Source organism: Mus pahari, chromosome 7, assembly GCF_900095145.1.
Source record: "Mus pahari chromosome 7, PAHARI_EIJ_v1.1, whole genome shotgun sequence".
NCBI classification, from domain to species: Eukaryota; Metazoa; Chordata; class Mammalia; order Rodentia; family Muridae; genus Mus; species Mus pahari.
The window spans coordinates 95,411,271-95,433,017 of record NC_034596.1 but is presented as its reverse complement, the minus strand read 5'-3'; the positions used below and the strand labels follow the sequence as shown (position 1 = coordinate 95,433,017).

Below are 21,747 nucleotides of genomic sequence, written 5' to 3'. Positions count from 1 at the left end.
ATAATCAGTAATGACACGTAAGGGGCTCATGTAGAAGGAGGACACCCTTCTCACGGCCAGCTTTTGCCATGTTGGCCCCACTTCCAAAGCCAAGTCCACAAGTTCTGGTAGCACTGCCCATGGCTGGCCTGCCTTGAGGTCCCTCTGAGGCTGTCTGTTGCTGGTCATCCTCAGCATGAGCACTCACAGGGCCCTGCTCTCCCTCCAGGTGGAGAACTCCACACTGAGTTCCCAGAACGCAGCGCTCAGTGCCCAGTACACGGTGCTGCAGAGCCAACAGACGGCCAAGGAGGCCGAGCATGAGGGTCTGCAGCGGCAGCAGGAGCAGCTGGCGGCCGTCTACGAAGCCCTGATTCAGGACCATGAGCACCTGGGCACCCTGTACGAGCGCCAGTCCTCAGAGTATGAGGCCCTCATCCGCCAGCACAGCTGCCTGAAGACGCTGCACAGGAACCTGGAGCTGGAGCACAGGGAGCTGGGGGAGAGGTGGGGCCTGGAGGGCACTGGAGGCAGAGGCTGGGGACAGCAGGGAGGCTGTGCGAGACCTGGTGTGGGGAGACAGACGGCCTGTGGAGAAGGCAGCTGGTGTATTGAGCCCCTTAGGCTGTCACAGAGCTTGTGGTGATTTCCTGAAGCCCGCGTGCGCCTCGTCTCCCCCCCACATTTCCTCTTGGCGGGCTGCTCTGCACTATTGCTTGCACCTGAGCTTTCTCAAGGGAAGGAAATAGAACCTTTAGCAACTTCTGCTTCCTTTTTGTTTGTCCAGCTGGGGATTGTGGCCGGGGACACTGGGGCCAAAGAGTGCCACGGCTCACGCTGGCTCTGGGTGGCTCAGTGTGGAGACCTATTCTCTAAGAATTCTTTCTCCTTCTTCCTCCATCTGACCTACACCCCTGGGTAAATTCTGGCTACCGTTGTGCAGGGTTGTGTTCATCCACACTTCAGAATCCCTTTTCCAAGTCTGAGGCTAGAATGCTTGCTTAAAGGAGGAAATAAACAAAACCAAACCCTCCCATTTTGTTAAGTATTTAACGCGCACAACAAAACACAGAGTAACCCCGCACCTCTGCTCTCAGCACAGTTGGAAGGTCGAGGGAGGGAGGGAAGGAGGGAGCTGAGCCCCCAGCTGCCCTCCCCCAGATGCCCACACTACCTTCATCCTTTAATCTGCACCAGCTGCTTTTTTCCTTTTTAAAGGTAAATGTCGCATATGTTGAAAAATACTATGTGCTAACTTTTCACCATAGAGCCCCAGGCCCTGGGATGTGTGTCATTAAATCACCCACTGTTGGCTGAGCTCCTGCCCATGCACCAAGGGTTCCAGATCCCTGAGCACACTAAGGGTCCAAAGTCCTGTCTTGTCAGCCACTTAGTGCCCTTGGCTGGTTGGACGTAGCTGGAGGCTCCTTCAGTCTGTGTACTGGGCTGTGAGCGCCTGTCACACAGCACTGAGTAAAGTCTGAGTTCTTTTCATCTGATACCTAACTGGACCCCTGCCATAAATTTACTGTCTTGTCAAAGGCTCAGAAGTAAGCCAGACCCCAAAAGCCTGCAGGCCGAGTGTCCTCTGCTGAAGTGCCACAAGGGGAGCGGGGAGTAGACAGCCTTGCTGGTCAGTCTGTGGCCTTTATCTGTCAACCTCCATGATTCCCTCACAATCACTAACTTATGTGGAAGCACGACAGTCCTCTCATCCCCCACCATGGTGAGGCCACCTCTGCACCTTGGCCATTAAGTGACTCTCCTACTTGGGGCTCCAGCGAGATGATCCAGGTACAGCTGATGTGGAGGGTGGGACTAGAGAAGAGACTGGAGACCCCCGCAGCAGGACACCAACCGTGCTAGGGACTCAGGAGAAGGGGGAACCTGCCTCAGACCACTCCTCTCACTGACTTGGAGAGCCTAGGGTGACAGTCAGGGCTTGTAGCTTTTCTACCCTTGTGCTCTGCTGCCCCCCAGTGACAGCTGTGTAACCTGCAAAGATAGACTGAGAAAATTCATTGTGGCAGCGAGGTCTCACCCACCCACTCCCAGTGCCAGGAATGTGGGCTCCCATACAGATTGAGGAGGGTGTGAGGAGGGATTAGCTGCCTCATACCATGGAATTTAGCTGCTTGTTCTGTGGTTTCCTTTAGACCTACTGGTTCCTAGTGAACCACTTTGTAACACGAGTCTCTAAAATAAAAGGTGTAGAGTACAACCCTCATGCTCTCGGGTGACCTACGAAAGGAGACAGGCCGTGATGGGGAAGCTAGGGGAGCAGAGAATGGAAGATGAATCTGACACTTGGGGAGCCAGTGATGGACGACCCCACTCTGGCAATATTTATCTTGCTTCCCTGCCCTCCAGCCTCTCACCTCTCCCCAGAGAAAAGGTTTCAGAGGAATCCCCCCTTTCTGAGAGGGTATGTTCCAGTCTCCTGGGGTGTGAGTTGCTCATTGTAGATAAAGCCTGGCCATGCTTCCGCCACTAGGCACGGAGACTTACAGAAGCGTAAGGCAGAGCTGGAGGAGCTGGAGAAAGTACTGAGCACCGAGCGGGAAGCACTTCAGCGGGAGCAGAGGACCAACGCCATCGCCACGAGCGAGAACCAGAGGCTTCGAGGAGAGCTGGACAGGTGAGCACCGGGGCCCGCCCGCCCGGCCCTGGGAGTAGTGGAGGTGACGTCAGTAGCCTGTCCAGACCAGTCCTCTCTGAAAACCACCAGTGGAGGCTTGTGGACTCCTGGTCATGTGTTCTTATGAACTGCATGATGCTGGCTAGGTAAGGAGTGGAGGGCTGTGCTGACGGGGGCTGGGTGGCATAGTCCCACTCGGATGTGAGCCCAGCCCCCAGGAGCCTCTGTGGTCCTCCTTAGTTAACAGATGCAGCCACTCACTGGGGCTTCATTGTAACCAGGATCTCATTCCTATTTGTGGATCTTTTGTAGACATGCAGAGCTCGCAGAATATTTGAATCATAAGGTTCATCCAGCTGCCTTGTTACTACATTCCTCCCCTTAGGAACAAAAGTCTTTCCAGGATATGGTCCGTGTAGGTCTTTAGTGTGTCATGTAGAGTTCTTATCTTGCTGTGTAAAACAGCCCCGGGGCACGGTGCTCAGGTGCAGTCAGTGTCCCTGAATGCAGAATAGCAGAGAAAAAAAAACCTGTGTCAGATAAGCTTCCCCTGCCTGGAGCCACCACACCAGAGGCTGTTATATAAAGCGCCTTTGAGCGGGCACTCACCCGAAACTGCATCTAAATCAGTTGTAAACCATGGGGGGGGGGGAGCCCTGTGTTCTCCCTACGAGCAAAGTTCATGTTTGCGCCAATTTAATAGAACTTCACTGCTGGCTACCACCCCTTCTTGTTCTAGAGATGAGGAAATCTGGTAGCTCAGGTAACACTCAAGGTGAAACCTTTTGTTAACAAGAGCCAGGGCTGAGTCCAGATCCTCTCCTATTTCAAGTCCGACTGGGGAAACACTGCTTCCTTCCCCGCCCTGGTGTCCCTTTATCCTGGGCTTTACAAACCCAGGCGCCTGTGGCAAAGGGGCCTGGCAAGCATTTAGGGGCACACTGCCCCCTCAGGCGCACAGGCTGCGATATACGGAGCGGTTGGACGCTCACAAACACTGTAACCTATAATGGACAGAATTTGGCCACCTTGGGATCAGGTCATTCCCGTTTCTATTCTATGAGGCCAGGTACCTCATATGCAGCCGTGAAGCATCTGAATTCTTAAAATGTCGACAGTGAACTTGGTTTTTTTGTGGATGTTTGTTTTTAAGATTTACTTCTGTGTTATAATAATTGTGTGCATCTGTGCGTGGGTGCGTGCACATGAGCGCAGCTACCTGTGGAGGCAGAGATGGCAGATCTTCCTCCAGTGAGAGTTTATACTTAGTGAGAGCTGCCCTGCAGGGGTGTGGGAATCAAGCCCTCTCTGCAGGAGCTGCTCTTAACTACTGAGCCGCTCTCCAGCCTGAGATTCAAGTTTTTGAAAAGCTAACTGATGAGAATTAGGAGGGCAATAATTGTAGCAGGTTTACATAGTCCCTTACCTACACATCCCATTTTATAATCTCAGGAGTTAGAAAGCCCCACCGAGTTGGGCACAGGTTTTGTTGTTGTTGTTGTTGTTGTTGTTTTTTACAGTGACTAACTCCATATGTTTTCTTACAAAAGTATAGTTAGGGGCTGGAGAGATGGCTCAGTGGTTAAGAGCACTGACTGCTCTTCTAGAGGTCCTGAGTTCAATTCCCAGCAACCACATGGTGGCTCACAACCATCCGTAACGAGATCTGGTGCCCTCTTCTGGAGTATCTGAAGACAGCTACAGTGTACTTACATATAATAAATAAATAAATCTTTAAAAAAAAAAAAGTATAATTAAATATGAGTTCATCAGATCTGATTATTTAGATAGGTTTCCAATAGCAGGCTTAGTCTCTCTCTTGTTGAGTTGATCTTAAGTCCAATTAGAGAGTTGTTGGTCACCACCGAGGTACATGCACCACTGTTACACTTGTAAGACTATCAGGCGGTGCTGCTGGTTGGTGTGGTTCATGGACGTCACGGCTGGGTGGGAGTGTTGGTTGTCTCTCCTTTGGAAGCTTGTAGGCACAGCATTTTAGAGAAAAAAATATTCTCTATTTTTCTTTTATTAGCACAGCTTCACCCCCCCTTCACTTACACCAGAATGTCTAAACTATAATGTAAAAGGCTGAGATGTCTTCTTCATTTCAGTAGACATGAGCAAAACGGCCTGGGTTTGAGTGTAGCCGCCTAGGTTAGATCCTGGGACTGGATCAATGGTTGGTGACACAGAGCTGGGTCAGAGCTGGCTGTTACGGGAGACAAACTCTCTCAGATAAATCCCTCTCTGCAAGGAGAGCAAGTAGGTTCCTCCTTATCTCTGGGAGACACACATTCCATGATGTCCTTCTGTGTCCAGTGTCTTAGCCTGGTTCTTGTCCTCCTCCCCCCACCTAGACCAGTATGGCATCAGGGATGTCGTCCTAGAGCCCCAGAGAGCACAGTTTGAAAAGCAGCGATTTTTTTGCTCAGTATTCTTACATTACGCACAGGTTGACTTTGCATGACTGCACAGTCTGCCACTGTCAGAGCAGGGACAGAACCCACAGTGCGGGCCTTTCTATCTTTGGAGTGCGTTTTAGCTCCTCTGCCCCATGGCTCTCCAACCCTAGGATCAGCTTCCTGCACCAGCAGCTGAAAGGGGAGTATGAAGAGCTGCACACCCACACCAAGGAGTTGAAAACCTCGCTCAACAACTCTCAGCTGGAGCTGAGCCGCTGGCAGGCGCGCTTCGACGAGCTTAAGGAGCAGCACCAGAGCATGGACATCTCTCTGACCAAGATGGACAACCACTGTGAGGTGAGACACTGTGAGGGAGGGACCAGCCTCCTCCAGGTAGCTTCTCGGAGACTTGAGATGTCCTTGAAGCCAAGGTTAGACCAGAGTGCCACCTGTGGTAGGAACATCTCAGAAGCCACCTTGTCTGATATTTGCCCCATGAGGTTGGCAGTGTCTCCCATTGGTCCTTTGGGACATGGTAACACCATCTTTGGTCCCTCTTTCAGTAGACAGCTACATGAGCAAACTGGCCTGGGTTTGAGTGTAGCTGCCCAGCTTTGATCCCGGGGCTGGGTGATCCAATGGTTGGCGACACAGAGCTGGGTCAGAAATGGCCATTATGGGAAGCAAAGCCCTCCTTTAGGTAGAATTTCAGATAGCTCCCACTGAACAGAGTGTGATTTCTGAGAGACTTACTGGGAGATACGCAGGCAAGGAGGATGGGAGCCCAGTCTCTGCCCTCAACGCCTCTGGGCCTTCCCACCACACCACGGTACTGTCCTAAGACAAAACCCGTGAACTTCAGCCCACAGGCCAGGCCCTCCCTACCACCTGCGCCTACTCAGCCCACGAACCAAGGACAGCTCTCGGCATTTGTAATGGTTGGAACTAAAAATTCAAATGAATGCTATTTTGTGGCTAATGAAAATTACATGAAGTTTTTGTCAGTGTGTGTGAATGAAGTTTCTTTCTTTCTCTCTTTCTTTCTTTCTTTCTTTCTTTCTTTCTTTCTTTCTTTCTTTCTTTCTTTCTTTCTTTCTTTCAGTTGAAATGTGAAAGCTACCTGTGTAGTTAAACTTTGTAGTAGCCGCCTTTGAGACAGTTCTTCTTTTCAATGAGATGAATAAATTTTTCCTTTTCAGTGCTGGGGATGTCACTTGCACCCCTGAGCCACCTCCCTGGCCCTAGTGACATTAATTGTAATAACACTTTATTTAGCCAGTAGATCAAGTTTTCATACCAAGTTTTTAGGATCTGTTGTATGTCTAGTTTTACACCGCAGCCCAGGTGTCTGATCTATGCTCTGGACACAGCCTGGAGTTGCCGGGGAGGGGACGGGGTCACGTGGTGTCTGAGCCACTGCTGGTCTGTGTTTCAGTTGCTCTCCCGTCTCAAGGGGAACCTGGAGGAGGAGAACCATCACCTGCTGAGCCAGATCCAGCTGCTGAGCCAGCAGAACCAGATGCTCCTAGAACAGAACATGGAGAGCAAGGAGCAGTACCATGAGGAGCAGAAGCAGTACATGTGAGTGGGCTGTGGGCTGCGGCAGGCAGTGTGTCCACAAGGCCCCGGACCCTCCCCAGCCCTCCACAGGATGCAATTCTCACTCAGACTCCTGATACCCTGTCTTCTCCTCCCCCAATACACCTGTCACTCTCAGGGCACAACAGGCCCTAGCCATTAGGGTTTAGAGGATTAGAGATGGAGCTGTACTATTTTATGGAATGTTCTAGATTTCCAAAGGCAGTAGATGTTGGCTTGGGCCTCTGTGAGGTTTCCTACTCTCACGTGCATTCCCCCACCCCACCCTACCCCTCTACCTCTCTACGTGCACATGTATGGGGAGGGCGTAGATATGTGTGTACATGTGGAAGCCAGAGGTCAACCTTGAGTGTCATTTGAAAAAACATCTCTCACTAGTCTATGACTTCCTGACTAGGCCAGGCTGGCCGGCCAGTGGACCCCCCAGATCCGCCTGTCTCTTCCCCACTGAGGTTACAAAGGTGTCCTCCTATCCCTGGCTTTTTATGTGACTTCTGGGGATCAAACTCGGGTCCTCCCGCTTCTGTGGCCCTGATTTTACCAACTGAGCTATCTCCTCTCCCCTCACCAACTTTTTCTAAACTATTACCCACAGATGGAAGGAAGGCCTCTTTTATTTGAGTTCTTTTGTAGAAATAGGCGTCCAGCACCTATTTATAGGAACTGGCAACAGCCATGTGTCTCAGGGAAAGAGTTCTGATAAAAATCGGAGAGTCAGTTTGTCCCTCAACTGACTGTAGCAGGCACGCTTATTCTGTGTCCTGCTTAACCTTCCCCAACCTGTGCAGGCCCTGAGAGCCTGGAACTGGGGTGACAGGTATGAACAGAGCTTTGTCCCCTCCTACTAGGATTAGAGAGTATAAAAGGGAGAGTGGAGAGAGTCAGTTTATGCTCCAGAGAGGGGAGGAGGCCGTGTTGGGTAGGGATGGTCGGGTGGTCTGGTGAATGTGGGAGAAAGGGATATCCAGCTAAAGACACTGAATCCGCTGGCAAGCATTTGAAGAGACGTGTCTAGTCTCTTGTCAAAGGCAGTGAACGAGCGGAAAAAGGCCGATGCTTGAAACCCAGGGTTGAATTATCCAGTGTACCGTACTGTACGGTGCCTGTCCCTCCCCATGACCAGCATCTCAGGCAAGCTCTGTGCTCCTTGCTTGAGTGTGTTTAAGACAAGAAGAGCCAGGCACAGTGGCACATGGATTCAATCCTAGCACTCAGGAGGCAGAGGCAAGTGGGTCTCCTGTAAGTTTGAGGCCAGCCTGGTGTACATATCAAATTCCAAGACAGCCAGAGCTACATAGAGAGACCCTCTCTCAAAACAAAATAAGAAAGGTGGAGGTTATGGAGGGGTGTGGTCAGTGGACCCCAGGTGCTATCCCGCGCTCTCTGGTATATCATCGCTGCTTCCTCTTTGCCCCGCTGCATCTGCTCGCTGCCTACTTGGGGATGGTTTCTGTGCAAGCCCACACTGTAATTTAGAATCTAAATGGCGGTTGCTTGAAGATGACCCTCTGTAACCCATGGGTAGAATCTCTAGCCCGGCAGATGCCACCAAGGAGGCTAAGGAGTCTGGTCCTAGGGAGATTATTGGTGAGGTTTTTGTTTGTTTGTTTGTTTGTTTTGCATTAGAGAGTACCTTTGTCAGGCCAATGGCTTGGCACGCCTGTCAGCTTCTTCCGAGCAGTGTGTGCCCCATTGGTGCCTTTTCCCAGGGTGCAGCTGTCACAGCATGGGCCGGACCCTCTCCGCTCCACCAGTGATGTAATCTGAGCAGCTACTCCCTAGGGCTTCACTGTACCACGAGGAAGCTGAGGGGTCTGAGCCAACTGACCATACAGGGAACCCCCAGTGCCCAGCAAGCATAGCAGACATCCCAGAAAGCAGAGATGCTGGGGCTGTCAGTCGCTTGCTGTGACGTTGGAAGTGTGAGCCTCTTTCCACCATTTAGGAACAGATTTGCTCAGCCCCTGAGCTTGGTTTTCAAACTGTCACCATACCTAGCTGCTTTCTTCTGACATGACTGTTCTGCCAGGGCCGACTGCCACGGGCATGCTCGGGCTTGCCATGGACACCACTCTTGTGCCTTTAGCCTTCTCTGCTTGTCCCCTGGAAGCAGTTCACATCACAAGCTGTTCCCGGGCAGTCCCCAGGGTGCCTCGGCTGCAGGACATTTGCCGCCTCGGTGCCCAAGTGGACCATTCCTGGCCGCACAAGAGAGTGTCTGCATCAGGCCGGAGGTGCCTGTGTCCTAACTGGGAAACCATGGGAATTTGCAAGCCCGAGTTCTCAGGTGGTCACAGATTGACTCTCTTGACCCCTCTTGGCCAGATCCCAAGTGTTCCAGGAGCATTTGTAGCTGTGTTTTTTATTCATTTGTTTTTGTTTTGCTTTGTTTTGAAATTTTTGAGATAAAAATCTCACTTTGTAGCTTTGGCTAGACAAGAACTCACTATGTAGACCAGGCTGACCTGGAACTCAAAGAGATCCACCTGCCTCAGCCTCCTGAATCATGGGATTAAAGGAGTGTGCCACTGTGTCCAGATTCACAGCTGGTACAGCCGATCATAAATTCCCAATTCTGTGACCAGTGGGGGGACAAGCACCCTCAGGCCTGAATCCAGACACTGACTTCTGATCTAGGTTGGGCTGGTGAGTACACGCACTCATTTATTTAAAGTGCATTGATCACTTTTCTGTTCACAGAGACAAGTTAAATGCCTTACGGAGACATAAGGAAAAGCTGGAAGAAAAAATCATGGATCAGTACAAGTTCTATGACCCTGCTCCAAAGAAGTGAGTGGATCTAAGATCAGTGCCCATAGCCAGCTTAGCTGAGAGAGAAGACAGCCCAGGAGCTATAGGACAGGGCCAGCCCTTCGCCCCCATATGCTGTATGCCTCCATATGCTGCAACCCTTTAATACAGCTCCTCATGCTGCAGTGACTCCAACCATAACATTATTTCATTGCTACTTCGTAAGCATAATTTTGCTATTATGAATCCTAACATAAATATCTGAGATGCAGCATATCTGATAATGTATCCCCAGAGGGATCACAACCTACAGATTAAGAACTGCTGCCCATGTAGCAAAAAAGTTGGACCCTCAGCCCCACCCTGTGTACCCCAGCTAGTCCTGTGAGGGCTGTCAGATGCCAGCTAGCCCTGATGAGACGTGGAGGTGACTGACCCATGAGATTTGATAAGAGGCAGAAGGCTGTGAGTCAGAGCCATTAAAGCTGAGTGGTCTGGTTGCCTCCGAGTGTAACATGCTGAGAACACCATAGCCATGGGCCTGTGAGGGAAAGCGATTGTGAGCAGAACAGCTGGCTGGGCCCCACAGTTATCAGTCACAGGGTGCACATTGGCCTTATCCCCGCTATAGACATAGACCCTCTGGGATGGCTTCACAAACAGTGTCTCCGCCCATGAGCAGTGGCCCCAGGTTGGGGGGCTAGCTCAGTACCTGTAGTACCACGCCATCTTTTGCAGTACTTACCCTGATCACTGCCCTGAGCCGTGAGAGCTGTCCTTATGGACTGTTTTGGTCAGGCTGTGGAGTTGAAGTCACCACCAGTCCTTCAAGGAAGCTTTTTTGAGACCCCCCCCCCCAGCCTCAGTCTTCTGTGTGATAGGGAAACTGAGGCTGCCGTGAGGAGTGGGAGTGGCGGGTACCTAAGAATACCTTTAGTTTCATTTCATCAGTTCCCTTTAACCCAGATACCTCCTGTGCCCCTGGGGCAGCTTGCTCAATGCCTGGGTACAGTCAGCACCAGACACCTCCTATGCCCTGATGTGGCTTGCTCAATGCCAGGAGCACAGTCAGTGAGCATCAGCCTTGTCATTGGTTAATAACTTGAGCAGGTAATATGCCTAAAAATGACTTTCATGCCGGGCGTGGTGGCGCATGCCTTTAATCCCAGCACTCAGGAGGCAGAGGCAGGCAGATTTCTGAGTTCGAGGCCAGCCTGGTCAACAAAGTGAGTTCCAGGACAGCCAGGGCTACACAGAGAAACCCTGTCTTGAAAAAACCAAACCAAACCAAACCAAACCAAACAAACAAAACAACAGACTTTCATGGGAAAAATAAATGAATAGCTAGTTAGTACAGCCTCATTCTTGCACATCTGGATATGTAAGGGTACTATATAGGTGTTCTTCCGGGAGACCAGCATGGTTCCTGATACCACATACTTCTGCTACTGCATAGGTGCACGAAAGAATCTGGCTCTTCAATTCCAGGTCGTGATAGTGTTCATGAACACAGTCCTCTTTTATTGAGAGTACTGGGATGGAACCTGGGGCCTCGTGAGTTCTAGGCAAGAGCCTTGTCACCAAGCTATACTTCCAGCCCAGTGCCATGGCTTGCCTCTCTGAGCATAGGTTGTAACTTCTAAAAAAGTTTTTTTTTTTTCTAATTAGGAAGAACCACTGGATTGGAGCCAAAGCCCTAGTCAAACTTATTAAGCCAAAGAAAGAAGGTTCCAGAGAACGGTTAAAATCCACCACAGATAGCCCCCCCTGGCAGCTGGAGCCCTCAGACCCTGCCTCGCCATCTGCCTCTCAGGCTCTCAGGTCACAGACGGAGAACTCTGACAACGCCCCATCAGGTCCAAACTGTGCAGAAGAACGAGACACCTACAACGGGCCTGTGGGGAAAGGTAGGTGCAGCTGCCAGATGGGCCAGGGTAAGGATAGAGGCTCCTAAAGTTCCATTCACTGATGGGGTATGCCATGCTTCTGTGGAAATGTGGCATTCTATGTGTCACTCATGTGAGTGTGCCCTCCTACCTGGGCATGTCACCAAGCCTGTCTCAGCTATGGCCGTGTTACCCAGAGTACTTGGTTACTTTAGAATGGAAAACACCATTACGTGGGCTGGTTGGTTATTTGAATGGCCAAAGTTGAAGCTTGATCAGGCAGCCTAGGGGTGCACAGGAGCTGAAGTGTTTGGGGCTCCCTCGGGTGTATCAGAGGTTATGATTCGCTCTTTTTTTGTACAGTGATCCTGCAGGCATTTACCACATCTTTCATATGCCCGCCCACTTTCGATTTCAGGAAGTCTTGAGTGGCTGTCTTTTTCCACCATTTCAAAGGCACCTTGGCTTGTCCTCCACACAGATCTGTCCTTGAGTCCTGTGGCCTTGGCACACTGGGGGTTGGTGTTTGGAGCTGGCCGGGGACTCTGAAGTTAGAGCGGAACACTAGTCAACCATGCTGTAGTTCATCGAGCGTGTCAGGCCAGATGAGTGGCACGGCCACTGGTAAATGGCAGATGGCGGCCTTTCACCTCTGAGGGTTGCATCATATTCCTGCGAGGTGAAAACCTCATCTAACAGATACATTGTTGGGGCTGGAGAGCTGGCTTAGCAGTTAGGAGCACCGGCTGCTCTTGCAGAAGATAGGGTTCTGATTCCCAGCACCCACTTGGCAGCTCACATCTGTAACTCCAGCGTCAGCCACTGCATGCACATGGTGGACTTAGACACATCCAGGCAAGCAGTCATACACATAAAATCAAGACCTAGGACTAACAGACTCCCCTGCTCCCTGCCTCTTGAGTGCTGGGATCAAAGGCATGCGCTACCATGTCTGGCTCTTTTTTTAAATAAGACATTGTTGCACACACATGCAAAAGGAAGAGCTTGGTGAGGTAGGTCGGGGACGGCACCGACTCTGCTTGTACCATCTCTGCCAGGTCTGTAACGACTGAACATTTCTAAAGCTGGGTTCAAATTTAAGATCTGGTATGGTATCAGAAATGACTGTCATGGAACCTGAAATACAGTCTACCTGAAACCCTAAAAAGCTTACTGGTTTACTGGGAGGTGGGTTATTTATGCCAGATCGTCACCTGAGTAGCTTAAACATTTATCAAAGACACTGGAACTTTCTGAATGTACGTCAGGGAGTCCAGTGCTCTTGGGGTGACAGGATGTTGAGTAACAGGTGCCCTCTGTGTGGGTGAGGTCACATTCACCACTACAAGTGGTGACATCGTCAGCTCTGAGGAGGGTGCACACACCTGTCAGTTACATCTCTGTCGGCTGTGGGGACGGGAGAAGGTGAAAGGTGTGTCAGCGCTGAAGCAGCAGTGCAGTGTAACATTTGAGACAGGATCTCCAATGATGAGAAGCTGTAGCTCAGTCTTATCTGAACTCGCTGCATAACCAGGAGCTAGTGACAATCCTCCTACCTCAGCCCTGGGACTACAGGTGAGAGCAGCCACACCCAGCCCTTAACTGCCTCTAAACATTACCTTAACATTTCTTACAACCAGAGAGGGCCTGTTACTTCTGGCTTCCATACTGGTGATTTTTTAATGTTTCCCACTTAAGACTATTGTTCTTACAGTTGACTGAATTAGCTATGTTCAGTTTAACTGAGTTAAGAAAACTTTCAGAAGCCCTGATAAGGTGGCACATTCCTTTAGTCCCAGCACTCTGGCGGCAGAGACAATCAGATCTCTAAGTTTGAGGCTAGCCTAGTCTACAGAGGGAGTTCCAGGACAGCCAGAGCTACACAGAGAAACCCCATCTTGGGGGATGGGGGTGCGGATACTGCAAGAAAGAAAACTTAAGAAGAGTGTCTACCTGGTGCAGACTGCCACTGGGGGCTGAGTACCCTTTGAAATACTTCACATGCCTTCTATCCCGTCTAATCCATAACAACCTATGAAGTGCACATCAATCACTGCTGTCCATTTATTTAGTTTTTAGAAGGTGGTCTTGTGAAGGTAACTCAGATAGTGTTTCTTTTAACACCAAGGAAGTAAAACTGATACGGTAATAGAGATCCAAGCCCAGGTGTCTCAGCCTCAAGCTCCTAAGAGGGCACTCCCTTCAGTGAAAGCAGCCTGGGTCCCTACACATTCTAAATAGTCCGCCTGTGGAGTTTTGTTTAATGCCTCCCTCAGCCGCCATCAGTATCTAGAACCCTTATCCTGTAATGTGGGATGTGACCACTAGGTGGTGGTATAGCAAAAGACAGAGAGAGTCTGGTCTCTAATCCTAAACCAGAAATCTGTTGGATCACTTGATAAATACTACTGAAAGATATGTTCAGAAGTTTAGATCATTTGTGGTTTCTCTGCTTTAAAGGCCAAGGAAGGATGGGGGCGGGGAGGGGGGATCCGAAGGGAAATAATTAATTCTTCCAGGTCTTAGGAGGTTGGGGTATGAAAAAAGACATTATAGTGTTTTTGAATACATCTTGCCAAGGAGCTGATTTTAGAATTACAGACTATTTGTAGGTGTTTCAGGTAGACTGTATCCTGACAGCGAGCCAACCTGTCATTAGGTGTATCCAGTGTCCTGGAGTGGGAACGGCAGCTGTATGAGCTGAGTGAGTCTTCAGGGAACCTGTCATTAAGACGGCTGAGTGAGAGAAGCTGGCTGCGGCCTTAATGAGCATTCTTATTCAATAATTTAACACACTGAAATCGAAAAATCCTCCAAACCAGTGGCTCCTGGCCATTGTGCAGCTCTCCTGCTGGGCTTCGTGAGTAATGGTTGGTACCAGGGCACCACTAAATTAAATTGAGTCAGAGCCTAAATGGTTCTGGCCTGGGTATCAGGCATAGGTTGGACAGGATTTCGCTTCCCTAAGTACGTTTTGCCGACTCACACTCATTTGTAATTATTGTTCCTTTCATTTGTGTTTTTTTTTTCTTCCTCTTTTCTCTTTTTTTTTTTTTCTTCCTATCACAATGATAACAATTTAGCATCCCAGCGCAAAAAGAGTCCTTTTTTGAGAAGCAAAAGCAAGGACAAAGACAAGTCTCCATTGGTCCACCCGGCTCTCTCTAAACGCCTGCGGTTCTGGTCCTCCTCTGACACCCCATCCTCCCCTAACGAGTCTGCCTCTCTCTCAGACATTGGGGATTTCTGATCCCATCCTTTACCATGTGTCCGCATCATGTGTCCCTCCTTCATCTCAAAATTCAAACAACCAGCCTAAGGAAGTTAGTCCCTAAAGGCCACTCGGTTCCTAGTGGACCCCGTCCCTCCCCCAGTTCCAAAGTAGCCATCGTGGATTCTGATTGCAAAATAGAAGATGACCTGTCATGTTTCCTGCACTGTTGCTTCAGCACACCACAGTATTAGGGGACCCCCAGGATGTACGTGCATTAACTTGTCCTTGGGCCAGGAGATTCATACTAAGTAAGTGAAGAAAACCTCGTGTTCCGCCCCCTCCCTCGTCTGCAAGCTTATGTCGTGCCCTTATGCAAAGCGGAAGTGGCCAGTTGTCGCTATGCTTCCTAAAATACCCACCGGCGGGTGAGACACCTTTCTAAAGATTTACTTGTAAACAGCTAAACCTTGTCCCCTCTTTGTCAGAACAGAGTCACTGGCGTCTGCCCCCAAGCCGGCAGTTCTGTGTTCTGAAGGATTGACTGCTCTGTTAGGGCATTTTGAGTAACCGAACCTATTTTGCTCAGCCAGACTGAAGTTTTATGACTGTGTTGCAATTCTCTGGCATCTTGGATGGTGAAATCAAAGCCACAGTGGACAGAAAGCATATCAGGACATGAGTCACACCCAGAGCAGGGGAAGATGGTGACCAGAGAGGTCACTCCACTGTCGTGTCCCCATCTTGAGCCATCCTTACACCCCAGATCTGATTTGGGCCATAGCCCCCTGTCTCTATGTGCAGTTTTTACATATTCTCCCTTATTGCCAGTGCTGCGCTCAGATGGAATACAAGTGTCACCTTAGAAATCAGGTGGCCATAATAAACCTGCACCTATGACAGTGTTAAGGTTAGTCGTCATTGCCACCGACTTCAGCTTGTGACCCTGTCTTTAAGAATTCCAAGCCATCAAAGCTCCTGGTCCCAGCGTCTGTCTTCCCCGCATGCTGTTAGAATTGCGCTTGTCTCTGTCTGGTGCTCCTGCTGTCTGCCCCCCTCACCTCCCTCTGGACCTTCATTTCCACCTAACACAGGAAGGCCTGTCACTGTTCAGTCTGACAGACTTGTTTCTTGCTTCTCATAAGGTTGTCCTCCAGAATCCAAATCCCCCCCCCCCCATTCAGTTCATATCTAAGTTCTGGGCCTTGAAAGCCAACAGAGACGAGCAGTGAGGTTAAAGGGCTGAGGAGCCCGGTTTATGCAGGTGCAACCTCCACCTGCCTCCTGGTCTTTGGGTGTAAGGCATAGGCAGTGCACAGAAGGCCTGGCCGGCTGTTAGAAGTGCTCCCATGTTTTTGTTTTGTTTTTGCTTTTGTTTATTTGGGGTTATTTTGTTCTGAGGTACTGGGGATCAAACTGTGGGTCTTAGCACATGCGATGGAAGCATTCTCCCACCTCAACTGTGTCCTTGGCCCTTCCTGCTCCTTCATATCTTGTATCTGGAGATCCCAGACTCAATCCTATTTGATTTTCTCTTTATTTGGGTAAGGGATACTTTTCAAAAATATTATTTAATTTCAACAGATATATATGTTTATAGCAGAAAATTAATGCTGCTTAAAAGCGTACGATGAGAGGTGAAGACCCCCTTGAAGAGATTAAAGTTGCTTTTTACCCCCCAAGAAGAAACTGTTGTGAGCTTGGCAGTGAACTTTTTGACACCCCAAGAAGTCCAGTTGTCAGGGTCCTCAAAACCTCAGTGGCGGGTGTGGAGAAAAAGACATCTGCAGATATTTATTCGAGCTGTTGGGACAGGACTTGGAGCTATGTACAGGCTGCAGAAAGTGTGCCCTACCGCTGACTTTTGAACCATCCAACCTTTTTTTTAATCCTCTTGAGTTCTGTTTCTTCCTGCCAGTTCTGATGCTAACCATGTTGTCCACACTGGAGCCTGAGCTAGCCCTGTGGTGCCTTCATTCCAGCTACCGCTGGAAACCCACCCAGCTTGTGTCTCTGTGGTCTGTGTGCCCTGCTGCACCTGCTTTGGGCCTCAGTGTGCTTGCCCAGCCTTGGCACAGGTTTACAACCTCATTTCTCAATGTCTTCTGCCCCAGGCCCAGGGGATCTAAAACCAAAACGAGGGTCCCCGCGTGGAGGCAGTGTTGACCACACAGACGCCTCCACTGACCCAGCTGTGAAGTCCTGGCCCTCGGAGCCTGGCTCCCGGACCTTTCCAACCTCAGCCACCACAGCAACCCTTTCCAGCTCCACTCCTATCCCCAGGCACCTAGGCCGCACCAAAGGTGAGTACAGCCCCTCTAAAGGGTGAGCTGCGGGCCTGGGGCCTGCCTAAAGACAGACGTAAGATGAACCAGGGAGAAGCTGACGAAGATTTCTGAGTCATACTTTGGTGCAAGCCTTGTCTCTGCAGCCAGCCAAGTGATTTTGGCCAAATAATTCAGCCACCAGTAGGCCTAAGAACCAGGAGGAAAACTTCAGAATCATCATAGCAGCAGCAGCAGCAGCATTCAGGCATTGGCAGTACCAGGGCTGAGCTAATACCAGGCAGTTCTCTGGAGTCAGGAGGTATTTTCTCTAAAAATGATGAATGAGTCTCTATTGACAGAACCAAGGGCATACGTCCTATACTGGAAAAACATCATCAGGGAAGGATGGGCTATATCCTAGTGCTCCAGGGGCTGTATGTGTTCACACCTCAGATGCAACATCTCATTGTCTTTGAGTCTTAATTATGTGAAGGAAACCCAAGCCAGCTGACTTGGTCAGATGTTGCCATAGAAAGCCCATAGAAGCTCAAGGATTCTGTTGACAATCAAGAACCTGCAACCCCAAACAGAGAACAAACAAATAAATATAAAAAATTTAAAACAATGCAAAAGTCACTGACCTAAAGTGGGGTGTCAGGAAGAATTGCTAAGAGAATGTTGAAATGCCTAGCAGCGATGCGAAAGGTTACTGTGTTCATGAAACAAGAGCAGGGTGGCATGGAGGGAGCCCAAGCTAGTGAACACAGGGAGGAAGGAATGCTAAACTGCTGTAACTACCGAAGAGAGTGAAAATACAAGAAGAAAAGGAAAAAAAAAAAAAAGACAAAAACCTAAACCAGCTGAGTATGACTGCCTCTGCCGGGCTGGAGCTACACACTCAGCCCTGGGACGCTCGGGCACACACAGCCTTCATGCCATAATTAGAGAGTACAAACAACACAGGGTCCCTCTGGGACCCTCACGGTCTGGACACTCGCTGCCAGTGGGTAGGTAACTGATTTAAATATCTTTTCAGAGGGGACCCCACATTCAGTGCTCAGATAGAACCTGGCAAGCTTGGAGAGGCCCCCTGATGGTTGGCAGGAAGGTTCCCTGACCAGTGTCCTGTTGGGAGCTGAGGGCACAAGGCTTGCTCGCCCTCCCACCTTGGGTGGTGGGTCCCAGTTTCCTCCTCCTCCTTTTCTCCTGTCGTCCGATGGCATTGTGTCCCTAAAAGTGGATTGTTTCCACACCCCCTGCTTTTGGCTTGCTGGCCTTTGGGGTTGGGAGGGCTCCTGGGGCACCAGGACATCCGCTTCCTTCCCTGGTCCTCAGGCCAGAGCATACATGCATCTTCCACCCCTTCGTTCACAGGCACAAAGTGTGGATTAAAGTCGAATTGGTCCAGTGTGTTAGCCCCTCTCCTCTTTCTAGCTAGACAGATGAGTTAGAGTCACTCTTCGTACCCCGTCCCTCCCCCTAAGAACTGGACCTTGCTGTGATTCTGGGCTGAACAAAGGCATACATTGGTCACACAGCCAGGGACCAGGGTTTTCCCTGTGGGTTTTAGGCATTCTAGAATCCCAGTGTATTAACTTTATTCTCCTCTTAGGTTGTAATTCTGATGACAATCTCTGTGAGCCATCCTCGGAGCCCGACGGCCCCTACCACAGGCAGCAGGGTAAGTGGCCAGCATGGTATTAGTTGTTTTCTTGTCAGTAGCACTTGGAGTTTAAGCTAAGCAGCCTGGAAGTCAGGAAATCTAGCACTCAGAGGTGAAGGTGGAATTGATGGACTGGGGATGAGGGGGCGGAGCCTCTCTGAGCCCGCCTTCTCTGCGGCCCAGGTGCTTCGCCATGATTCTCACCAGCAGCCTCGACAGGTAGGGGACGCTACAAGCCCCAGGTTCTGGAAACTGTTGACATGTCTACAACACCTTCCAGGTGTGTGTGCCAGGGAGTCCTGGTGACCAACATAGGGGACTTGTTTTAGGAAGGCCTGCGCTTTGTTCTTGCGTAGGTTCTATGTGTCCATGGTAATACCAAGTTGTGTGAAATCTCAAACAGTGTTAAAACTGCTCCCCCCCCGCCCCCCCCCGTTGTGGATATTTTAAGTTTCTACAGGAGAAAAACAGGTAATATTCTCCCAGGCTTCTCAGAACTACACGTTGCTTTGGGTTCCCACGTGTCCTTTCTCGTCTCTCCTTTCTCCCTCCCCTGTGCACTCCTTCCTGAGCCCAGCCTTCACACATGCAAGACGAGCGCTGTGGCCAGTAAGCTGTGAGCCCTCTTCTCAGTTCTTAACTTTATTTCTATTTTATGTGTATGCATGTCTTCCCTGTATATGTTTCTGTGCACCATTTGTATGCCTAGTGCTCAGAGAGGCCAGAGAGGATATTGGATTATCTGGAGCTAGAGTCATAGATGGTTATGAGCCACCATATGGATGCTGGATATCGAACCTGTGTCCTCTGGAAAAAGCCTCTTAACTGGTGGGCTCTCTCTCCAGTTTTCAGGTCTGTTTTTAAAAAGTAATTCTGGAAAAGTGGCATAGTATGTAAGGGCGCTTGCCAAGTGCAGGTCTGGCAGCCTGGGTTTGATCCCTTAACTCATGTGGTTGAAGGAGAGAGAGAGAACCAACTACTGCATTTGCCCTCTGACCTCCATATGCATGCTGGCACGTGTGTATGCATGTGCACGAGTGTGTGTGTGCACACACACAGAGCAAATAAATGTTTAAAAAGAAAGAATGTTTTAAGAAATAAAAATGAATGGGACAGTAGGTAGCTCAGTGGGTAAAAGCACTTTAGTTCAATCCCAAGCTTGATGGGCTGATTTCTGTCCCAGAACCCACATGGTAGAAGGGGAGAACCAACTTCTACAAGTTGCCCGTTGCCCCCTGATCTTTGTACATATGAGTACGGCGTACACACGCAAACACACACACGCACGCATGCACACACAAAACAAACAAGTGGTTTTAAAAAAAAAAAAAAAAAACCCTAGAAGGTTAGGAAGAAATTCCTTAAAAGGGAAACCTTGGCATGTTTGCATGGGATCAGTTTATGTCTGATGTTTTGAGCAGTTGAGGGCGCCTGCATCATGTCCTCCTACCCAATGTTTAGAGGGTATGATGGTGTTGACACTAGTTATTTCTGATTCCATGAGTAAAGACAGACTCTTTGAAGAGACCTCTTGGCCCAAGAGCCCTTCTGTCTTCACCCAGAGTGGGGGACCCTGTAATAGGAAGGCCCCTTCCAAGGGTACCAGCTCACTGAATCACCAATTTTAATAGCCAGTAGCCAAGTGTATGAACCACAGGGTTCTTCAGACACCATCCAACACCTCCAACTTCTCTGGTTGACATATGGACCAAAAAGAGTTGTTTAATGAACGTAAGTGAGCAGGCATGGTGAGTTGGGCCTAGGATCCCAACTTTCAGGATGCTCTGACAAGGGGATTGTGAGTTCAAGGCTGCCCTAAGCTATCTAGTAAGGCACTCACTCAAAATCTAAAATAAATGATAAACACAGGTTCTTGGGCGGTCTGTGTTGCAGCTTCCCTTTGGTGCCCATTACAGACCAGCCTGCATTTGTTTCTGACTGTCCCTCCACCAAGGATCTTAGTCCCAAGCACCAAGTCTTTCTCAGCTCATCCCTAAAGAGTGTTTGCCAACAAGTGACTTCCAGGTGCCTCCTCTGAATAGAGCTTACCACGACTGGGACTTAGGTCCATGCAGACACCTGAGCTGACACTCCTTGGGGACAGCAAGTCAGGGGCCCTCTGGCATGTCTGAAGGGCTTCCTAGCACGGCTCCACACCTGCAGTTAGCTACAGAGATGTTGGGACGCTGCCCCTGATTTTCAAGGTTCAGTGTCCAGCAGCAGAGGCGTTTTCTCAACCCGATGCTGGTACAGGCTGCTGCTGCAGGCAGACCAGGAGAGGCCAGGACCCTAGAAGGGATAGTCCACCCATGGCACGTAATAATCCTATCCTTCTGGGTCTGAAGCAGGGGGATGACATGCAGACTGAACATCCACAGTCACAAGGGCTGGGTCCCTCCACCCTTGTCATAGGAACTTTGAGATTTCGGATTAGAGCGGATAGGTGTTTGAGGCAAGTGACTGAAAGGAACCAAAGAGAAGACAACATGGACTGTGGTCACTTTGCTCCTGGCATCCCTGCCTGTGGTTACCTGCAGGAGGATGCTCAGGCACACACTGCTGCGTTCACATACTCCTGCGCACCTGCTGCCTTGAATAGCACCTGTTTGCACGTGTTCCAGAAAAACCCGGAGCAGTGAGACAGGTGGTCTCTAAGCTCCAGCCCTGGGTTTGCCCAGAGGAGCCCTTATGTACTTTTGTACTGGAATACCATGGTGTGATCATCTTGGCTCTCATTTTAAACTAGAAGCCTTAGACCTGGTGACAGATCCATCACTGCTGGCATGGCGAGTCTGCTATGTCTGGCACTCAGCTGCTGAAGCCCATTGCCTCAGAAGAGTATGTACAGGACCCTGCAGGCCCTCTTAGCTGGGGATGCCATCCTGAGCTGGCATAGAATCACTGATTGCATTTTCTTTTTTTTTTTTCTTTTTGTTTTGTTTTTTGGTTTTGTGTGTGTGTGTGGTATTTTTTCAAGACAGGGTTTCTCTGTGTAGCCCTGGCTGTCCTGGAACTCACTTTGTAGACCAGGCTGGCCTCGAACTCAGAAATCTGCCTGTCTCTGCCTCCCAAGTGCTGGGATTAAAGGTGTGCACCACCACCGCCCGGCCCACTGATTGTATTTTCTTCCTCTGGATCTACCTTTGTATTAAATGTATTAAATGTTTCCCCTCAGCATCTCGGCCAAACAGCTTGGAGAGCAGCAGGAACACATCCAGCAACAGCTCACCTTTGAGCCTCAAGGGTAAGAAGGCTCATACCATTCTTACAGCTCAGAGTCTTTGTAACAGGGCTTGAGAAACTTCTGGTGCAGTCATGGGCCACACACCAAGGTTTCTGGCACAGACCAAG

At 49.8% G+C, this 21,747-nt stretch overlaps 1 protein-coding gene across 1 annotated transcript in view; it reads left to right on the top strand.

Annotated features, from left to right (window-relative positions):
- Ccdc88c (coiled-coil domain containing 88C) overlaps positions 1 to 21,747 on the top strand; it is a 119,296-nt gene that overhangs the window by 91,843 nt on the left and 5,706 nt on the right. Inside the window, exons 20-28 of the mRNA XM_021202268.2 lie at positions 209 to 486; positions 2,474 to 2,617; positions 5,190 to 5,376; positions 6,455 to 6,600; positions 9,319 to 9,408; positions 11,038 to 11,276; positions 16,581 to 16,769; positions 18,346 to 18,414; positions 21,572 to 21,640. Coding sequence (XP_021057927.1) covers positions 209 to 486; positions 2,474 to 2,617; positions 5,190 to 5,376; positions 6,455 to 6,600; positions 9,319 to 9,408; positions 11,038 to 11,276; positions 16,581 to 16,769; positions 18,346 to 18,414; positions 21,572 to 21,640 — 1,411 coding nt within the window. The remainder of the gene's footprint in view (positions 1 to 208; positions 487 to 2,473; positions 2,618 to 5,189; positions 5,377 to 6,454; positions 6,601 to 9,318; positions 9,409 to 11,037; positions 11,277 to 16,580; positions 16,770 to 18,345; positions 18,415 to 21,571; positions 21,641 to 21,747) is intronic.